This window comes from Mastacembelus armatus, chromosome 11 (genome assembly GCF_900324485.2).
Source record: "Mastacembelus armatus chromosome 11, fMasArm1.2, whole genome shotgun sequence".
Taxonomy (NCBI): Eukaryota; Metazoa; Chordata; class Actinopteri; order Synbranchiformes; family Mastacembelidae; genus Mastacembelus; species Mastacembelus armatus.
Window position 1 is genome coordinate 21,560,532 of NC_046643.1, and position 22,717 is coordinate 21,583,248.

Sequence of the window (22,717 nt, forward strand, 5' to 3'; positions counted from 1 at the left end):
TCCTCTTTTTAAGAAGGGGGACCGGAGGGTGTGTTCCAACTACAGAGGGATCACATTCCTCAGTCTCCCGGGGAATGTCTATGCCAGGGTACTGGAGAGGAGGATCCGGCCGGTGGTCGAACCTCGGATCCAGGAGGAACAATACGGCTTCCGTCCTGGGCGTGGAACACTGGACCAGCTCTACACACTCTCAAGGGTGCTCGAGGGTTCATGGGAGTTTGCCCAACCAGTCCACATGTGTTTTGTGGACTTGGAGAAGGCATTCGACCGGGTCCCTCGTGACATCCTGTGGGAGGTGCTCCAGGAGTATGGGGTCCGGGGCCCTTTGTTGAGGGCTATCCGGTCTCTGTACAAACGGAGCAGGAGCTTGGTTCGCATTGCCGGTAGTAAGTCAGACCTGTTCCCAGTGCACGTTGGACTCCGGCAGGGCTGCCCTTTGTGACCGGTTCTGTTCATTACTTTTATGGACAGAATTTCTAGGCGCAGCCAGGGGCCAGAGGGAGTCCAGTTCGGGGACCACAGGATTTCATCTCTGCTTTTTGCAGATGATATTGTCCTGTTGGCTCCATCGAGCCAGGATCTCCGAGCGTGAAGCGGCTGGGATGAGAATCGGCACTTCCAAGTCCGAGGCCATGGTACTCAACCGGAAAAAGGTGGCTTGCCATCTCCAGGCCAGGAGAGAGATCCTGCCTCAAGTGAAGGAGTTTAAGTATCTCGGGGTCTTGTTCACAAGTGAGAGAAGGACGGAAAGCTAGACTGACAGACGGATCGGGGCATCGGCAGCAGTAATGCGGTTGGTGTAGTGGTCCGTTGTGGTGAAGAAGGAGCTGAGCTGGAAGGCGAAGCTCTCGATTTACCGGTCAATCTACATTCCTACTCTCACCTATGGTCATCAGCTTTGGGTCGTGACCGAAAGAACAAGATTGCGGATACAAGCGGCTGAAATGAGCTTCCTCCGCAGGGTGGCCGGGCGCTCCCTTAGAGATAGGGTGAGGACCTCGGTCACCCGGGAGGAGCTCGGAGTAGAGCCGCTGCTCTTACACATCGAGAGGAGTCAGTTGAGGTGGCTCGGGCATCTGTTTCGGATGCTTCCTGGGCGCCTCCCAGGGGAGGTGCTCCGGGCATGTCCCACCGGGAGGAGGCCCCAGGGCAGACCCAGGACACGATGGAGGGACTATGTCTCCCGGCTGGCCTGGGACAGCCTCGGTGTCCCCCCGGAAGAGCTGGAGGAAGTGTCCAGGGACAAGGAAGTCTGGGTATCCCTGATTCGGCTACTGCCAACGCGACCCAGCCCCGGATAAGCGGTAGAAGATGGATGGATGAATAACATTGTTCTAAATAAACGTGCTAATATTGAGCTAAAAGATGAAATTTGAAAGAATTGAACTTACCGCGATGAGAGAGAAAATGGCGACTGGAACAATCCAGCGCCGCATTTCTTCACCGGAAATAAAGGCGCGGTCCAGTTTGACTCTCCGAGTGTGAAACTCCCAACATTTACTCCAACACTGACTCTGCTAGTGTTGGTTTTTATCGGCTCAGTGTTAAAACGACTCTGAATTTTGTTCATGTCATGTTACGGTGGAAATTTAACCCTGGCAGATTTGCCAGTCTTCCCTTTGTTCCCCGGTAACTATTTGCCAACCATGTTTATATTTAGAAGATTTTCAACCGGACATTAACGAAGGTCAAACAAAAATCAACGGGTTTCAATTATGGGCATCTGTTTGTTGTTGGTTTCATCAGTTTGTCACTGTCTGACTGTGACTTTAGACATATAATGTGGAAATAACTGCAAATCAACCAAAATGATCACCATTGATTAGATCTTACATGAAGTTGGGGCCACGTGGTGTTGATGGAAAAGTCCTATTGTTTATGTTTGCCTGTGGTTTTCACGTGTGGTAATATTGATTTCTGTGGAACGGTGTATGGGAAATAATATTCTAAAAGGGAGTGGGACCAAGTTAGACTGGATCTAAATGAATCCATGACAGTTTTATTGAATAACATGGTAGGGTTTATAATTTACCAGTTCTCATCTATGCCAAGATTTTTACACGTTGACATTAATATGTCAGAAAGAAGCTGAAACATTTCATATTGTTTAGCTGTTAGATTTTATCCAGGATTCAAGAACTGCTTCAAATACCAACACACGACGGAGCAGAAAACCACCATGGGGAACAAAGGTACTGGGGAACATAGGGAAGACCCCCTTTCAATCTAGTAGAAAGCCCAGTAGTGATCCAGTGAGAAAAAGGAGCGACAGAGTATGGTATAGTAACAGAGTATGGGGAGATCCAGAGAGAAGGGACCATTGTGTCATATTCCAGTCCATGATTCACTGCTGTTGTCAGCATGAAACCACCTGACAGGTAGAGTAAACAAAGCCACCACACTGGACACATTGTTTGTTGATTCCTTGTTTAGGCTGGAAATATAGCAGGAAAATACAGCAGGTGGATCACCGAGTGCAGATGAAGCAGAAAACAGTGAGATGATAAGCAGAGATCCTTTTTCTCCCCTGGTTACTGCAGTCCAACAAGTGGATCCCGAGCAGGCCTAGGCCTCAGCAGTCTGGGTTTACAGTGCTGTAGTAATCTGAAAACACCTGATCAAATGCATCATCTAAAATCCCCAAATGAACTGGAGGATGTTGTTCTTGAGAAGTAACACACATTCATGTGGAAATGATGTGAAATGTCGCCCATAAAAACACAAAAACTCAGACATCAGGCACTGACACACAAACAACGGACTGACTTGGCGCCATCTTGAGCTGGGTCTTTTACAGGAAGCATGTGCAGAGAGTGACAGCAGCAGGACTGTGAGCGTCCTGTGTGTCTGAGCGACTTCCTGCAGCACTCGTCCAGGACAGGTGAAGGACACCAACAGGTAGTGGGGAATCAGCAGCGGCTGCAGCTGGACACAAGATGAATTCATGATGAAAACAGGTTTAGCAGTTCACTGAGTTTCAGATAAAGTGGATAACAATTATTTTATATTCTCTAATGTGGCTTTTTGCTTCAGTGTCAACACTGACAAACCACATTGGACCTTTGTGTTTCAAGGTGTTAGTTCCTCATCAAGTCTAAACCTAAAAAACTGCACAGATCACACGTCACATTTCCTGTGTCAGAAACTGCTCAGCTCTTTGTTTCTCTGTGTCTCTATTAATAGTGTGTGGACATTCAGCAAAGTGCTGCTGCAGAGTAACACAACTTGTATCTCTGCAACAAACAACCTTTTCAGCAGGACTTGAGTTTCTCACTTTATTGAAAAGGTTTTTCCAACTCCATTGCATGGATCATATAGTCCAGTAATTCAACTTATAACACACAAATGAAGGTTTTCAGGAAACAGGAACAAAGTGCTTCAAGTATCTGTGGCTGTGGGTGGACCTGCTGCTACTTCCGTCATGCCCTGTTGAAAGCTGCCTGACTCACACAGAAACAGACAGTGAAGACTGGTCCAAAACAGCTTCAGGTGCTTTTTAGCTCTTCGTCCCTCAACATGTCTGCAGACATTCAGTCTGTGTCAGATGTGAGGGTGAAATATATCAGAGGAGTCCCAGAGGACAGAAGAGAGACAGACAGAAGCCAGGATGGACAGCAGCTCACTGATGTTGGCTTACAACAAGCTGGTGAGTCTGAAATCATCAATATTAGAAGAGAAAAGCTGATGCTGAGTCTTAGTGGCTGCAATTTGACAGGATTTTTACACAAACTGGAGCTTTTCAGTTTGACTCTTGCAGAAAAACCAATTCTAGTATCATCCAGTCCAGTTCCTGTAAGTGCAGAACAAAGAGGATCAACTTGTGTGAGTCAGTATCAGGTCACTTTGTGCTGGAATTTGGTCAAAGTGCAGGTCAAATGTCATTGTTGGGAGCAAGCAGATGCATTCAATGACAGGAATAAAGGACAAAGAGCTGAATCAAAGTGTCTTCTCTGTGGATTTGGCCTCTGCAGGAAGACACAGTGAGAAGAAGCTTCCAGCTGTGAAAAGAAGCAGGTTCAGAGTTTGGACAGTGGCTCTGGGAGTGCTGTATCTGCTGATTCTGGCTGCCATCATCATACGCTGTGAGGACTTTTATTCCACTGTCTTCACTGTTTTGGTTTTCCACATTCAAACTACAGGTTTTTGTTTGGGTCCTGGTCTTACTTGGTATTTCAGCCACCGCAGAGTCACTTCCTGTCTAGTGACGACGCCCTGAGTGAGCTCAACACACGGCAGGTTCAAGAACAGTCGGCACAACAAATAACTGAACTCTAGATTAAAGCTGTGACTGTGATGGTTAATAAAACACAGGAAGTAACTCAGCTATGTCTTTATAAAGCAGAATGATTTGATGTCGTCTGTTTCTTCTGGTGTTTTTCTCATCAGATGTTTCAGTGAAATTAGAAAACGAGCAGCTGAAGATCAGAAACAACAACCTGAGCAGCAGCTACAATCAGTCACAGAATGACTTAAAGCAGCTCCAGGAGAAAATTCACAGTAAGATTTTTTTAACAAACAGGCAAATACCATAAAACACATGATCCAACTTCACACTGCATCAACATTTTCATGTTTTATCTGCTGCTGATTTTCTTAAGACATGGCAGCCGACAACAGTCAGTTACAGGAAGAAGTGAAGACGCTGAAGGACAAAATTGAAGGTGAGAAAAGTTTAAAAACTATGATCAAATATCAGAATTAAACCAGTTTCTATGATATCACTGAAGAGTCACTTTGAATTCTAACTGTCTAATGTAGTTGAACAGTTTTGCTGTGTGGATATTTGTGTTGGAGGTAATCACTTCAAATGAGAGTGACGTCGTATTTACAGAGTAAAGAACCTGAAAGTGAAAAGTGGAGACAGAAAGATCTGAACCTACACAGTGAAAGTACAAGTCTTATCAGTCTGACACTGAATGACATGAACTGGCTTTAAAACACTTGTCTCACATTAAGGGAAGTGGTGTCCTGAAGGATGGACGAGATTTGGATGCAGCTGTTACTTTAAATCCACTGAGAAAAAATGGTGGTATGAAAGTAGGACAGACTGTCGGAACAAAGGAGCTGATCTGGTGTCGATAAACAGCAAAGAGGAGCAGGTGAGTGTGTTTGTTACTGTGTGTGTGATCTCTGATGTAACTGCCAGTGATCTGTTCCTTGTGTTTCTGACCTGCTGCCAGTCTGGGACCTGCCTCCTGTCTGGACCCTGATGGATTTATTTGCCTGGTTAAACAGCTTTCAGGCTGCACAACTGGAAACCTGTTCACTGACTAGTGATTCTAGTAAAGGGCCTGGAATTCAACCTGCTCTGCCTGTGTGGACTGTACAGGCATTTGGGTCCACGTCACTGCTGCTTTTCTACATCAACTATCATGGAAGCTGATTTTAAGGCCATGGATATTATTATTTCACATACTGGAGATTTTAAGGCCTGGATTGGTATTTTTGGATTTGGAGTTGGTTTAGGTCACTGCACATTTGCAGTAAAACAGAAAAGTCTTGGTTAAAGTGACAAAAACAGGAGGTCTGACTGATTCTGCATGAACTGAGCTCTAATGGTTCAGAGAATTTAGAGACAAAAGTTCATGTAAGGGAAATATTTCATTATTCAATTCATTCTCAATATCTCAAAAACCCTCCAAATGTGTGTGTTGGTTTGAAAAACACATTCTGATAAAATGACATGTTAACTTTGGTTTTACTGTGACAACGGTCGGTCTATGAGAGGAGCTGATCTTCATCAGTTCTTTGGCTGTTTCTGATTTATGCTCCATGGAGGAAAAGAAAAGTTGCAGCAGATTTAGTTTTTCCTTCAGACAGACTCACAGGACGATTTTACTACAACAGAAATACTGAATTATGAAAGGAGAAATAATTATTGTCTCTTGTCAACTATTAGGAATTTGTCACAAAGCTGAATGTGAAGGGACAGTCCTGGATCGGTCTATGGACTGTACAGGAAGGATCGACATCTACCTGGGAATGGAAATGGGTGGACGTGTCACCGCTGACAGAAACGTGAGCCAGTGTTTTGTTTCTATTTCAGTGCCATCAAAGTCATTGTTGGAAACTAACAGAACCATGTGTTAAAGGCAGGACAGCAACACATGTTCAAAGGATTTTCTCAGTGTTGCTTTGGAACAACCTGCAGATGTTGAATCCAATGAAAGAACGTGAAAAGAAAACTGAGTGTTTGAATGAAGAGCTGGACTTGAGCTCTGTTCATCTGCAGTCTGTGATGAGGTCCAGTAACAAGGACTCAGTTTGAAAGAGTCAGGATTCAGAAAGTCTTCAAAGCCCTGGTCACAGTTCAGCTTATTGAACGTGTGTGCTGCTCTGTATCCTCAGACAGAAAAGAACAAACTGCTTCTCAACTTCACAAGTCAAACAAATGTGACTGCAGGTCCTTTAACTTTAGCTCAGCATGAAGGACGACCTGCCTCTTCTCTGCTCTTTAGAAAGGGAAGAACATATGAAGGGAAAAGCTGAATATGACCATTAGTCCCAGGGATGGATTAAGAGAGCAGCTTTACAACCAGTTTGTCCTGCTGGCAAACTGAGGTACTGCAACTAAAATCCCTACAACCCACAAAGTCTTTTCCTCATAGACGACCATTGAAAACTGATGTGAGTCCAACTGTTGACTGAACACCTCAAACTGCACCAGCTCCGTTATTACTTCTCTGTCATTCATTTTTCAAGCATTAAGATTTAAAATTGGTCAAACCTTTAAAGCTGTTTCAGAGAAACCCTACTGAGCATGTGCAGGGAGCTTAAAAACCAGGAGTCAGACCAGGACCAGAGAAAAGGTCTGTGGAGTATGAGCAGAGTAACTTTCATTGGAATGAATGGATGCCATGTCTAAGTCCTGGATCCAGTTTTCATAACACATCTGGGACCAGACTCATACCCATAATCCTTTGTGTTTGAGGTGTCTGCAAATCCCCTAAAAATGATGGAAAATATCTGAAATATTCAAAGTGAGATTCAAGTTTATGTGAATATGAAAATAATCAGGAGTTTCAGCCCAGTTTAAAACTATATTTTATTTGTCCACAGGTTCTGGGCAACAGGACATGAAAACCCCACAGGCTGGTACTATGGATCATGTTGTGACCAACAAGGAAAATGGACAACAACTTATAATGATAGAGAATATAAAACATGGCTCTGTGAGAAATAGATTCCCTGGTTGTGCTGATGACAGAGGGCTGTGGACTGTTGGGATGAAGCTGTTTGTCCAATCAGACTGAAGACACCAAACTATGAAAAGCTCTGCATGAACCTCAGAGTCATCTTCCATTAGTTCACATGTTCAACCATCTGGATTCCATAGACATTGTCCCTCTGTGCTCTATGGTGCAGACAGAGCAGTGGGGCTGGAAGTCGTCCACACAACAACTACATGTGCACTCACTGACTCTGTCGTCCCACAGAAGGTTAGAATAAAAGTGAACTGCAGCTTGTCTTTACTTTGCTTTACTTGCTTCATTCATGAGTCTGTTGCTGCTCAAACTGCTCAAAGTGTCTTCTTCATTTTCTCTGATACACCTGGAGTTAGTATCTGCTTCGTTTTACCTGGACCAGGATCTTTTCTTCATCTAAACATGTGTCACATTAACCACATTAGAAAATACTGTAAAGAACCAACAAACTATTAAAGGCTTCTTCACCAAATGCATTGTCTAATATCATCAGTGTGTCTGGGGAACTCTTTGTGAAAATACAAACATGTGGTCAGGATGATGCAGCAGTGTCTGTGCAGCTGGAAAAAGGCCTCTGTCATGTTTCTACTAAGACACAACAACCAGAGTCCAGAACAGCTGAGTAATCCTGAGCCAGGACACACAGGGAAACCAGGAAAAGACAGGAGCAGCTGTAAGTCTATGGTGTAAAAGTGAAACCAGAGCAGTATATTTACTGGGGAGAGTGATCAGGAGATGAGGAGCAGGTGTGCTGGTGAGCAGAGGGTCAGCTGACAGGAGGCACAGACAAAGTTTATTCAAGATGGCGTCATGGATGGATATCCAGAGACATCTGGTGGCTGGATGGAGAATGGCAGGTGTTGTAACTTTCCAAGGTGCTGAAGAAGTGAGAATGTGGGTGAATCATTCATTAAACCATGGATTATCTTTCCCACTGAGTCTAAATCTTCTCAGGGGTGGATGCTTATTTATTAAAATCTGAAAGGTGGTTTTAAAAAACTTACATGCCAAGTCAGAATCCACCATATTATAGACGAGGTGCAAATCACTATTAGAAACATCATGTATGAAAGCCTGCTCATTGAAATGCTGAGAATTTTGTTTAAAAATATATCTAAGTTTAGTTTTAGGAAGCCTACAGGTTCTAACACAAGCAACTGCACAATGATCACTAACATCGTTACAAAGGACCCAGGCGGCAGCATATTTGTGTGGAAAGTTCCTAAGAATAACATCAAGCAAAGTGGACTTGTCCAAAGGCTTAGGGTTCAACCAAGTTGCAGATAGCCAGTCCCAGTTTAAGTCACCCAACAGAACCAACTCAGTGTCTGACCGTTTATGTAGAATGTCCGAAAACAGTGACGGCTTCACGTGATGCCGAAGGTGGACGATAACATCCTATTACTGTGAGCTCGGTGCTGTTAGCAAGGTTTAACTTCATCACTAACATTTCAAAACACTCTGGTTTAGTGAACGAGTCCACCAAGGTACAGTCCAATGATGTCTTTGTATAGACTGTAACTCCTCCTCCTTCGTTTACACCATCTGTCCTGAACACATTATATCCATCAATGTGGATCATATCATTAGTGACTGATGGTTTTAACCACATCTCTGACAGAACTATAACGTCACAGGCAGTTTGCTTGGCCCAGAGACCAATTGTGTCTATTTAGATAAAACTGAGCACTTAATAAAACACAATGAGTCTCTCCAATATTTGATATTTGTATAAAAAAGATAACTTACATCTCTTGCAATACTGCTGTCAGGACGTCCCTCAATAAAATGTCTTTTCTGAGTTTTGGTGGATTCAAGAATAATTGTTGAGTCTGAACTTGATGAGCCTTCAGATGCAGGAGATGGAGATTATTCTGACAAACATGAGGCTCCTGAAGAAGAATCCTCAACACTGTCTAAGAACACACAAATAGCACTGTGATGAAAAACTGTGTTCAAACTGTGCATATAAAATCTACACTAGCAATAAATTAATAACCAAGACATTTTGAGAAACAACTGCATTATCTTACCACTGCAATCTGCAGTCAAGGCCTTGAAAGACGCCTGAGACCAATTCAAAAGTTCATCAAATATGTCTGGATCCACTTCCACTCCTGCACAATCCTTCAGGAACAAGGATGTGAAACTTGCCAAACCAAGTTTTGCCTCCACTAAAAGAGAGAAGCTAAAGTTAAAAATACAGTGATACACCCTTAACACATATAGATAAATATAGGATATGCAAACAGAGAGCAAAAAGCACTCAGGTCTTGTTTTCAAGCAAGTGCATTGCATCCAAATGTCATATAATAATAAAGCAGCAATAAAACAATAATAAAATAGAAGGTATCCCAGTACTGGAGTCAAAGAGGTTACTTTTCACCACTTAAATAACTTCCTTGGAGAAATTCAGGATCATTGTAGACATCCTCTGTCTGTGGTGCCCTGACCCATTTGCTCAGTCCGTTATACTCAACAGGAACCAGCATATTCCTACTTTCTAATAGACAGAACGTCACATACAACCAAATAGAAAATGGATGCACAAAATGATGCAGCTAGAAAAACACACACACGTTTCAATATGACTTTCCTGTGAATGATCCAAGCAGAGAAAATAGACTAATGACAACAAAATCTGCTGGAGCTTAGTGCCCATTGATTCAATCACCAACAGGTGAACAGCTCCTGCTCTCTGCCTGTGGGTCCACCCTAAAGTCAGTAGGCCTATACGAGTTTCAGCAAGTCCCATTGGAAAGAAAAAGACCACCTTCATTAAAAATTCTCACGGATATTAGTTCGCAGTGTCAGTAAGATCCTCCCGACTGTCGTATCGCGCTAAATCAACCACATGCTATACACACTTTATGCTAGCAATCGGACACTTCGACCAAAAACGGTTTAAAACAGGAAAAAAAAACACTTGAAAATGTTCGTAGTCCAGTAAATAAACTTCACATAACATTGTTCTAAATAAACATGTGCTAATATTGAGCTAAAAGATGAAATTTGAAAGAACTGAACTTACCGCGATGACAGAGAAAATGGCGACCGGAAAAATCCAGCTCCGCATTTCTTCACCGGAAATAAAGGCGCGGTCCAGTTTGACTCTCCGAGTGTGAAACTGTGGGAAACTCCCAACATTTACTCCAACACTGACTCTGCTAGTGTTGGTTTTTATCGGCTCGGTGTTAAAACGACTCTGAATTTTGTTCATGTCATGTTACGGTGGAAATTTAACCCTGGCAGATTTGCCAGTCTTCCCTTTGTTCCCCGGTAACTATTTGCCAACCATGTTTATATTTAGAAGATTTTCAACCGGACATTAACGAAGGTCAAACAAAAATCAACAGGTTTCAATTATGGGCATCTGTTTGTTGTTGGTTTCATCAGTTTGTCACTGTCTGACTGTGACTTTAGACATATAATGTGGAAATAACTGCAAATCAACCAAAATGATCACCATTGATTAGATCTTACATGAAGTTGGAGCCACGTGGTGTTGATGGAAAAGTCCTATTGTTTATGTTTGCCTGTGGTTTTCACGTGTGGTAATATTGATTTCTGTGGAACGGTGTATGTGAAATAATATTCTAAAAGGGAGTGGGACCAAGTTAGACTGGATTTAAATGAATCCATGACAGTTTTATTGAATAACATGGTAGGGTTTATAATTTACCAGTTCTCATCTATGCCAAGATTTTTACACGTTGACATTAATATGTCAGAAAGAAGCTGAAACATTTCATATTGTTTAGCTGTTAGATTTTATCCAGGATTCAAGAGCTGCTTCAAATACCAACACACGACGGACCAGAAAACCACCATGGGGAACAAAGGTACTGGGGAACATAGGGAAGACCCCCTTTCGATCCAGTAGAAAGCCCAGTAGTGATCCAGGGAGAAAAAGGAGCAACATCAGAGTATTGTATAGTAACAGATTATGGGGAGATCCAGACAGAAGGGACCATTGTGTCATATTCCAGTCCATGATTCACTGCTGTTGTCAGCATGAAACCACCTGACAGGTAGAGTAAACAAAGCCACCACACTGGACACATTGTTTGTTGATTCCTTGTTTAGGCTGGAAATATAGCAGGAAAATACAGCAGGTGGCTCACCGAGTGCAGATATATTAAAGGACCTAAGCTTCCTCAGCCCAACCATTGCAGAGTCATTGGAGAACTTCTGTAAGTGGCAGGACATAGAGCTGTACTGAAGTCTGAGGTGTATAGGGTGAACAGAAAAGGAGACAGGACAGTCACCTGTGGTACAGCAGGGAAAACAGGAGGCCAAGTCAGCAACGTGCAGGGAAACACACAAGTTGTCCGATCATAGCAAACGATCTGAGGAAACATGAACAATCCAGATGGAGTCCAGAACAGCTGAGTAATGCAAAGCGAGAACAAACAGGGAAAACCAGGAAGAGGCAGAAACAGCTGGAAGTTTGTGGTGTAAAAGTGAAACCAGAGCAGTATATTTACTGGGGAGAGTGATCAGGAGATGAGGAGCAGGTGTGCTGGTGACCAGAGGATCAGCTGACAGGAGGCACAGGCAAAGTTGATTCAAGATGGCATCATGGCTGGATATCCAGAGACATCTGGTGGCTGGATGGAGAATGGCAGGTCCTTTTACAAGGTGCTGAAAAACTGAGAATGTGGGTGAATGCAGAGAAAGAGGTGGACAAAATATAATGGTCCTAAATTGGCATCAAGTCAACCTGACATGTTTGGGGTGTAGATACAGGTCAGGCAGGAGCCCTGCTTCAAAAACTAACGAGACTCCAGGACTCCAGGCTCTTTAGTCAGAAAAATGTCTTCACAAAGACCATAGTTTTGCCAGACAAACAACAGATGTAGTCTGGCTGCTGGTCCATGAGGGAAGTGGGAACAGGTGTGTATGTAGGTGAGGGGGGGGGGGATCCGGGGACATCTAGTGGATGAATGGAAAATGGAGAGGATTTCTGTTTCGACAGGGATGGTAACAGATCCGTGTATGCAATCTCAATGTGAACATCTGAAACTAAAGTGTTTGTGCTGCCACTTCCTGAATGTGGATTGTGGCTCATATATAAAAGGTCAAAGTGGTTGAAGCCACTGACTTGGCTCAGTACAGCTCAGGACAGAAAACTTCATACAGCTCAACCACATGGGGGCACCAGAATGCTCATATCAATCTGTACTGCCCTCTTCACTGAAAACAGACAAGTGATGACAAATAAAATCAACAAACATGAAGCTCAAAGAAAATGGATTCTCATCAGATCCATGTCCATGTCAACAGGAAAGTTGGAATCAGGATGATTTTGATCAGATTTGTGTTTAGTTTGTCCAGTGAACAGTGTTGGCTCCTCGCTGCACTGACCTGCAGACACTACACTGCTCTGCTGCTGAGAAAAACATTTCCTGATAACCTGCTCTGTGTGGGTGTGTGCTCACGTCTTTTACCAACACATGCATGTTGGATTTCCAAACTCTTGCTGTTTTGAAAAACTTAGAAAATACTTTCAGTTTCCCAAAGTTTTAGATTCACATGGTTTTTATAGTTTGTCTAAATAGTTTCATCAATGCAAAGACTGGACGATGCAGCTTCCTGGCATAAGAAAGTAAAGGGGTGGGGTGTGAGCGATACTGTTCTTGCTGCTACTTCCTGAATGTTCTTAGACCACACGGAGCAAGAAACCCAACAGCAGCATCTGGATTTACACAGTTTAACAGAGTTTACTATACTAGTACACAGGTTTTACTGCAGTATAGCAGCCAGTCAACACAGTGTGGGAACAGAAAGTGAAGTTTATCTACTGATCAGCTGTCTCAGTCCTCTGAAGATGTCCTCAGATATTTATGCCAAACCAGATGTTTCACGGAAGGTGAGACACAACAGAAGGGAGGAGGAAGATGGAGAGTGGGAAGAAAGGGAGGTGCAGATCTACGAGACTGCAGACGATGTCAGAGATGATCCCACTGGTTTTCAGTCTGAGGAAGGAGGTAAGTGAGAAATTATCAAATCCACTTCAAACCCACAGACACACAGGGGGGAACATGCAAACTCCACACAGAAAGGCCCTGAGGTTGAACAGGATTCACACCTGAAACCTTAATGCTGTGAGGCCACAATATGACACCACTGTAGCACCGTGGCCCCCCCATGATAAATCTGTAATCTAACAATTAATGCTTATTTGTCAGTTGTGCCTTTCAATCATGTTGGACCTAAAGTTTGTTCTTCCCTCAGTATGTTACACTGATCTTTCCAACCCAAGCTCCTGCAGCCCATCACACATCAATGTTAGTTTCTATACAGCGACATGTGCAGTATGAAGTCTTTCCTAAAGTCAGTCGGATGATGTTCTGTTAACAAGCTGCTGACAAAAAATGTACAGTACCACAGCTTCTCACGTCTTCTGTTGCTGCTTTTATCAAATGGAACATTTAAGTGACCAGTGTTGTTTCAACTCTGGGAAAGACACTTTTACACTGAGCACAAAGAGCAACCACAAGGCAGGAAGAAGTGTGACGTGCACAATGACCACATCCGTACAGCTAAGACAGACTGAAGACTATTTTAATTCAAGGGTGTCAGGTGGAAAATTCAGTGGTTCATCATAACTGAAACTGTCAGATCAGTGGTTTAACAAAGGTGTTAAAATAGTTTGTCACATCAGTGACGCTGTTGACAGGCTGTTGACAAGACGCCACCACAGCCACAGATCTAACCAATGATGCTAGAGTGTGAGGTCTAATGGTAGAAGCAGAGGATGATGGGTAATAAGTGTAGCTGTGTTTGGTTAAACTCGCTCTGTGTGCTTTGCCTTTGCAGGACCACACAGTCAGAACCATCCTCCAGTCCAAAGAAAACCTCTGAGAGGAGCTGCAGTGTGTCTGGGAGTGCTGTGCCTTCTGATGATGGTTGGGATCATCTCCCTGTCCATACGCTGTAAGATTCAACACGACCGCTCAACTCATGAGCAGCAAACACTAAACAAGTTCACATGATGCCAAACAGAGACTGTTGGTCTGTGAAGCACAGTGATGACACTTTCCCCCCAACATCACTGCCCTGCTGCCCTGATTTGAGTCTGTCTTCATATAATACTGACATATGTCCAGGCAAAGAGTTATTGGTGGCTGTGATCAGTCCTCCTCTCCAAACTGCCTGTGAAGTGATCCCTTCACAACACAACTCCACTGTAAGAAACAGACACACAATCCACAATCCTCCAACATCAGAACATGTTGAAGGTGTTAGTTCCTCATCAAGTCTAAACCACAATACCTGCACAGATCACACGTCACATTTCCTGTGTCAGAAACTGCTCAGCTCTTTGTTTCTCTGTGTCTCTATTAATAGAATAAGAATAAGAAAACCTTTATTTGTTCCACAATGGGGAAATTGCATTGTTGCAACAGTAAGTACAAAAACACAGCAGAGAGCCAGAAGTAGCAAGATGTGAGATAAATAGGAAATTAAAAATATTTTAAAAAGTACTAAGTGGAATAGAACTATGAAGCTACAAAGACAGTAAGTATATACAATATGTGCCTATGGGTATGTACAGTATATGGACATAACTGGATATATAAATAAATACCAGGTAAAGTGACTACAGTATATTGCACTGATGTGATTTACATTATACTACACTCACAATAGATGGATGACAAATGTACAGTTAGCAGTGATCATTGTAGAGTTGGACAGCAGCAGGAAGGAAGGACCTGCGGAATCTCTCCTTCACACAGTGAGGGTGAATCAGTCTATCACTGAAGCTGCTCTCCAGGGCAGACAGGATGTCCTGCAGGAGGTGACTCGTGGTCCAGCATGGATGTCAGCTTAGCCAGGACCCGTCTGTCCCCCACCTCCCTCACTGAGTCCAGAGGACAGAGCTGGACTTCTTGATGACCTTGTCCAGCTTCTTCCTTTCCCTCTCCGTGATGCTGCTGCTCCAGCAAACCACACCATACAGGATGGCTGATGCCACCACAGAGTCATAGAAGGTCCTCAGGAGTGCCCCCTTCACCCCAAAAGACAGCAGTCTCCTCAGGAGGCAGAGTCGGCTCTGGCCCTTCCTTTACAGTGCATCTGTGTTATGAGTCCAGTCCAGTTAGTTGTTCAGATGAACACCCAGGTACTTATAAGAGTCCACTCTCTCAATGTCTATTCCCTGGATGTTCACTGACGAGGGGAGAGTAGACCAATGTCTGCGGAAATCCACCACCATCTCCTTGGTCTTCCCCGCGTTGATGAGGAGGTGGTTCTGCTGACACCAGTCCACAAAGTCCTGCGTCAGTCTTCTGTACTCTGCATCATCGTCATCCGTGATGAGCCCGACAATCGCAGAGTCGTCAGAGAACTTCTGCAGAACACAGCCGTCCGTGTTGTGTCTGAAGTCTGCAGTGTAGAGGGTGAAGAGGAAGGGGGCCAGGACGGTCCCCTGGGGGGCCCCCACACTGCAGGTCAGGATGTCGGACACACTGTCCTGGGCTCTCACAAACTGTGGTCGGTTTGTGAGGTAGTCCAGGATCCACTCCGCTAGGCCAAAGTCCACACCAGCCTTCTCCAGTTTGTCCCTTAAAAGCAACGGCTGTATGGTGTTGAATGCGCTGGAGAAGTCAAAGAACAGAATTCTCACAGCACTGCTGGGCTTCTCCAGGTGTGCCAGAGTACGGTGAAGCAGGAAAATGATGGCGTCCTCCACTCCGATGCCGGGTCAGTAGGCGAACTGCAGCGGGTCCATCGCTGAGCTCACCACAGAGCGGAGGTGGCCCAGGACCAGTTTCTCCAGTATCTTCATCAGATGGGACGTGAGAGCCACCGGCCTGAAGCTGTTGAGATCCTTAGCGTGCGGTGTCTTGGGCACTGGTACCACACAGGAAGTCTTCCAGAGCTGTGGTACCACCCTCAGCTTGAGGCTCAGGTTGAAGACATGCTCCATAACTCCACACAGTTCGTCTGCACAGGACTTAAGTAGCCTGGAGCTGATGCCATCTGGTCCAGCTGCCTTCCTAGCCTTGATCCTCCTCAGTTCACTCCTCACCTGGGCTGGTGTGAGGGACAAGGAAGGGCAGGGGGGTAGTGTGCTGGAGGGGTGGGTGAATCCATGGAGCTGTGAAGTGGTGGGGTGATGGGGTGGGCCTGAGGTGTGAAAGGCTGAGGGAGTGGGGCATTGTCCCGGTGCCGGGGAGAAGGTCTGCAGCTGCGTGGGGGCAGGAGAGGGTGATTGATCAAACCTAAGGAAATGCAGATTTAGATCGTTAACCCATTGCAGATCCCCCTCAGCCTGGGCATGGTGTGCTTTGAAACCTGAGATGGTCTTCAGGCTCCGCCACACTCCACTGATGTTCTGCTGCTGCAGCTGCTCCTCCATCTTCCTCCTGTAGCTGGCCTTCCCCTCTCTGATCTTCCTCCTCAGCTCCTTCCGTACAGTCCTCAGCTTCTCCTTGTTCCATGATCTGAAAGCTCTCTTCTTCTCCTTCAGGAATAGTTTTTATATCAGGGGTAATCCATGGCATGCTGTTTGAAAAACATCACACAGTCCGGGAGGGTACAGTGTTTCCGAAGCAAAGGTTTATGTAGTCCGTGATGCAGTCTGTAATGGCGCTGACATCCTCCCCATGTGGGTCATAGAGCTCTGTCCATACAGTGGTGTTAAAGCAGTCCCTCAGAGCCTCCTCGCTCTCAGTAGTCCACCTCTTCACCACACGTGGCACCACAGGCTGCCTGTTCACAACAGGTTTATACACAGGCTGCAGATAGACAAAGTTGTGGTCAGCTCTCCCCAGGGGAGGGAGAGAGGATGAAGAATATGCCTCCTTGGTGTTGGCATAGAACAAGTCCAGTGTTTTATTGTCTCTGGTAGGGCAGGTGACATACTGGGTGTATGTGGGCAGATCAGATGTGGGAGACGCGTGGTTGAAGTCTCCAGAGATGAGGAAGAGGGCCTGTGGGTGATGTGTCTGAAGACTGCTGGTGATGGAGAGCAGCGTGTCACAGGCTGTGTCTGCGTTAGCAGAGGGAGGCATGTACACTGCTGTCACAAAGACGTGCGTAAACTCCCGTGGCAGGTAGTATGGCCGCATGCTAACTGCTAACAGTTCAATGTGTGGTGTGGACATTCAGCAAAGTGCTGCACAGTGCTGCTGCAGAGTAACACAACTTGTATCTCTGCAACAAACAACCTTTTCAGCAGGACTTGAGTTTCTCACTTTATTGAAAAGGTTTTTCCAACTCCATTGCATGGATCATATAGTCCAGTAATTCAACTTATAACACACAAATGAAGGTTTTCAGGAAACAGGAACTAAGTGCTTCAAGTATCTGTGGCTGTGGGTGGACCTGCTGCTACTTCCGTCATGCCCTGTTGAAAGCTGCCTGACTCAGACAGAAACAGACAGTGAAGACTGGTCCAAAACAGCTTCAGGTGCTTTTTAGCTCTTTGTCCCTCAACATGTCTGCAGACATTCAGTCTGTGTCAGATGTGAGGGTGAAATATATCAGAGGAGTCCCAGAGGACACAAGAGAGACAGACAGAAGCCAGGATGGACAGCAGCTCACTGATGAATAACTGAACTCTAGATTAAAGCTGTGACTGTGATGGTTAATAAAACACAGGAAGTAACTCAGCTATGTCTTTATAAAGCAGAATGATTTGATGTCGTCTGTTTCTTCTGGTGTTTCTCTCATCAGATGTTTCAGTGAAATTAGAAAACGAGCAGCTGAAGATCAGAAACAACAACCTGAGCAGCAACAACTCACTGTTGGAGAAAAAAACTGCGGGTAAGATTTTTTAACAAACAGGCAAATACCATAAAACACATGATCCAACTTCACACTGCATCAACATTTTCATGTTTTATCTGCTGCTGATTTTCTTAAGACATGGCAGCCAACAACAGTCAGTTACAGGAAGAAGTGAAGAAGCTGAAGGACAAAACTGAAGGTGAGAAAAGTTTAAAAACTATGATCAAATATCAGAATTAAACCAGTTTCTATGATATCACTGAAGAGTCACTTTGAATTCTAACTGTCTAATGTAGTTGAACAGTTTTGCTGTGTGGATATTTGTGTTGGAGGTAATCACTTCAAATGAGAGTGACGTCGTATTTACAGAGTAAAGAACCTGAAAGTGAAAAGTGGAGACAGAAAGATCTGAACCTACACAGTGAAAGTACAAGTCTTATCAGTCTGACACTGAATGACATGAACTGGCTTTAAAACATTTGTCTCACATTAAGGGAAGTGGTGTCCTGAAGGATGGACGAGATTTGGATGCAGCTGTTACTTTAAATCCACTCAGATGAAATGGTGGTATGAAAGTAGGTCGGACTGTATAAGCAAAGGAGCTAATCTGGTGTCGATAAACAGCAAAGAGGAGCAGGTGAGTGTGTTTGTTACTGTGTGTGTGATCTCTGATGTAACTGCCAGTGATCTGTTCCTTGTGTTTCTGACCTGCTGCCAGTCTGGGACCTGCCTCCTGTCTGGACCCTGATGGATTTATTTGCCTGGTTAAACAGCTTTCAGGCTGCACAACTGGAAACCTCTTCACTGACTAGTGATTCTAGTAAAGGGCCTGGAATTCAACCTGCTCTGCCTGTGTGGACTGTACAGGCATTTGGGTCCACGTCACTGCTGCTTTTCTACATCAACTATCATGAAAGCTGATTTTAAGGCCATGGATATTATTATTTCACATACTGGAGATTTTAAGGCCTGGATTGGTATTTTTGGATTTGGAGTTGGTTTAGGTCACTGCACATTTGCAGTAAAACACAAAAGTCTTGGTTAAAGTGACAAAAACAGGAGGTCTGACTGATTCTGCATGAACTGAGCTCTAATGGTTCAGAGAATTTAGAGACAAAAGTTCATGTAAGGGAAATATTTCATTATTCAATTCATTCTCAATATCTCAAAAACCCTCCAAATGTGTGTTGGTTTGAAAAACACATTCTGATAAAATGACATGTTAACTTTGGTTTTACTGTGACAACGGTCGGTCTATGAGAGGAGCTGATCTTCATCAGTTCTTTAGCTGTTTCTGATTTATGCTCCATGGAGGAAAAGAAAAGTTGCAGCAGATTTAGTTTTTCCTTCAGACAGACTCACAGGACGATTTTACTACAACAGAAATACTGAATTATGAATGGAGAAATAATTATTGTCTCTTGTCAACTATTAGGAATTTGTCACAAAGCTGAACGTGAGGGGACAGTCCTGGATCGGTCTATGGACTGTACAGGAAGGAACGACATCTACCTGGGAATGGAAATGGGTGGACGTATCACCGCTGACAGAAACGTGAGCCAGTGTTTTGTTTCTATTTCAGTGCCATCAAAGTCATTGTTGGAAACTAACAGAACCATGTGTTAAAGGCAGGACAGCAACACATGTTCAAAGGATTTTCTCAGTGTTGCTTTGGAACAACCTGCAGATGTTGAATCCAATGAAAGAACGTGAACAGAAAACTGAGTGTTTGAATGAAGAGCTGGACTTGAGCTCTGTTCATCTGCAGTCTGTGATGAGGTCCAGTAACAAGGACTCAGTTTGAAAGAGTCAGGATTCAGAAAGTCTTCAAAGCCCTGGTCACAGTTCAGCTTATTGAACGTGTGTGCTGCTCTGTATCCTCAGACAGAAAAGAACAAACTGCTTCTCAACTTCACAAGTCAAACAAATGTGACTGCAGGTCCTTTAACTTTAGCTCAGCATGAAGGACGACCTGCCTCTTCTCTGCTCTTTAGAAAGGGAAGAACATATGAAGGAAAAAGCTGAATATGACCATTAGTCCCAGGGATGGATTAAGAGAGCAGCTTTACAACCAGTTTGTCCTGCTGGCAAACTGAGGTACTGCAACTAAAATCCCTGCAACCCACAAAGTCTTTTCATCATAGAGGACCATTGAAAACTGATGTGAGTCCAACAGTTGACTGAACACCTCAAACTGCACCAGCTCCATTATTACTTCTCTGTCATTCATTTTTCAAGCATTAAGATTTAAAATTGGTCAAACCTTTAAAGCTGTTTCAGAGAAACCCTACTGAGCATGTGCAGGGAGCTTAAAAACCAGGAGTCAGACCAGGACCAGAGAAAAGGTCTGTGGATTATGAGCAGAGTAACTTTCATTGGAATGAATGGATGCCATGTCTAAGTGTGGGTCCAGTTTTCATAACACATCTGGGATCAGACTCATACCCATAATACTTTGTGTTTGAGGTGTCTGCAAATCCCCTAAAAATGATGGAAAATATCTGAAATATTCAAAGTGAGATTCAAGTTTATGTGAATATGAAAATAATCAGGAGTTTCAGCCCAGTTTAAAACTATATTTTATTTGTCCACAGGTTCTGGGCAACAGGACATGGAAAACCCAGAGGTGGGTACTATGGATCATGTTGTGACAAACAAGGACAATGGACAACAACTTATAATGATAGAGAATATAGAACATGGATCTGTGAGAAATAGATTTCCTGGTTCTGCCGATGACAGAGGGCTGTGGACTTGTCTTTACTTTGCTTTACTTGCTTCATTCATGAGTCTGTTGCTGCTCAAACTGCTCAAAGTGTCTTCTTCATTTTCTCTGATACACCTGGAGTTAGTATCTGCTTCGTTTTACCTGGACCAGGATCTTTTCTTCATCTAAACATGTGTCACATTAACCACATTAGAAAATACTGTAAAGAACCAAAAAACTATTAAAGGCTTCTTCACCAAATGCATTGTCTAATATCATCAGTGTGTCTGGGGAATTCTTTGTGAAAATACAAACATGTGGTCAGGATGATGCAGCAGTGTCTGTGCAGCTGGAAAAAGGCCTCTGTCATGTTTCTACTAAGACACAACAACCAGAGTCCAGAACAGCTGAGTAATCCAAAGCCACGACACACAGGGAAAACCAGGAAGAGACAGGAACAGCTGGAAGTCTATGGTATAAAAGTGAAACCAGAGCAGTATATTTACTGGGGAGAGTGATCAGGGGATGAGGAGCAGGTGTGCTGGTGAGTAGAGGGTCAGCTGACAGGTGGCACAGACAAAGTTTATTCAAGATGACATAATGCATGGATATCCAGAGACATCTGGTGGCTGGATGGAGAATGGCAGATCTTGTAACTGTCCAAGGTGCTGAAGAAGTGAGCAGGAAGGAGCAGTTCAGTTCAGGAAGGAGCCCCGCTTCCAAAAAGTAACCAGTCTCAGGCACTGCAGGCTCTTTGTACAGAAAAATGTCCTCACCATGATCAAAGTCCTGCAAAACAAATAATAGGCTGCACAGATGTGGTCTCGCTGCTGGTCCATAAGGGAAGTGGGACAGGTGTGTCTGTAAGTGAAAGGAATCTGAGGACATCTAGTGGCTGGATGGAGAATGGCATAATTGACATGTCCTATTGTCAATGTGTTTGGGGGGTGGATACAGGTCACGAAGAAGCCCTGCTTCCAAAAACTAACCCGTCTCCAGGACTCCAGGTTCAGCGTTCCTCATCAAATGCATCATCAGATGTACAGTTGTCTATGGACAAACTGGCTTCTTCCAGTTAAATAATTAGAAAACCAGTTTAAAACATTACTACTTAAACCTATATGTTGTAGACTGAAGGAGGAGACCATGATCTACAGTGTCAAATGCTTTAGACAAATCAATATACAGTGCAACACTAGATTTATTGCTATCTAGAGAGAACCTATGGGATTGAAACACGTTAGTGTTACGCCCCAGCCTAGGGGTTGCCGGAGCGTAACACGATTGTGGAGTTTTCCTCCAAACCTCTTCCACTCTCAACAAACACGAACTAGACGAACTACAATTAACAAGAATATTTATTCTGTCAAAATACAGAATACAAAACAGAATGTTCAAAACAAACAAAACGCTAATTTAGCCCTGCTCAAACAAAAACGCTCCGTGAGCCCTACGATACTATACGAATAATGGGAAACAAACACAAACGCTAAATATAGTCCTACGATCTCGAACAAACAAAAGATCAAATAACAAAAACGCTAAACAGCCGTATAATAGCTAATCAAAAGAAATAACACAAAATCACAGACTTTGAAGGAGGAGACCATGATCTACAGTGTCAAATGCTTTAGACAAATCAATATACAGTGCAACACTAGATTTATTGCTATATAGAGAGAATCTAAGGGATTCAAACACTTTAGCAACAACAGAGGGTCTAGAAAGAGGCCGACATTTATGCAAAACAGTGGGGTCTCCACCTTTTAGTAGCGGGAGGACATAGGCCAGCTTCCAAGAACTAGGAATTGACCAATTACAAAGGCTAAGGTTGAAAATAAAGGGAATGGGACCAGCAATCAAACTTGCTGCTTTTAAAAGATAAGGCTCACTTTGATCTGGACCTGCTGGTTTTTTACAATGCAGACTGGATCAGGCTTTAAAGACTGAGGATTGTGAAATGACAGAAAAATATTTAGCATTTACAAAACTTTTAGGATTGCTGATTCCATTACCGGGGCCATATACTGGGAGATTTGATTAGATAATTGAACCTGAACTG

General features: G+C 43.8%; 1 protein-coding gene across 7 annotated transcripts; it reads left to right on the plus strand.

The window, feature by feature from the left end:
• Positions 1 to 3,207: 3,207 nt before the first annotated feature.
• LOC113126786 (CD209 antigen-like protein E) lies at positions 3,208 to 18,792 on the plus strand. 7 transcript variants are annotated; one of them, XM_026300923.1, is made up of 7 exons: positions 3,208 to 3,646; positions 3,972 to 4,082; positions 4,387 to 4,497; positions 4,599 to 4,661; positions 4,957 to 5,099; positions 5,900 to 6,018; positions 7,060 to 7,689. In XM_026300923.1, the coding sequence occupies exons 1-7, from the start codon at positions 3,517 to 3,519 to the stop codon at positions 7,181 to 7,183; spliced, it is 801 nt and encodes a 266-aa protein (XP_026156708.1). In that variant the 5' UTR covers positions 3,208 to 3,516; the 3' UTR covers positions 7,184 to 7,689. The 7 variants fall into 7 exon arrangements, 5 of the variants coding, with proteins under 5 accessions (XP_026156708.1, XP_026156709.1, XP_026156712.1 ...); XR_003295336.1 differs by lacking the exon at positions 7,060 to 7,689 and having other exon boundaries at positions 4,372 to 4,497; positions 4,957 to 5,587; positions 5,900 to 5,972; XM_026300924.1 differs by lacking the exon at positions 3,972 to 4,082.
• The last annotated feature ends 3,925 nt before the right edge of the window (positions 18,793 to 22,717 follow it).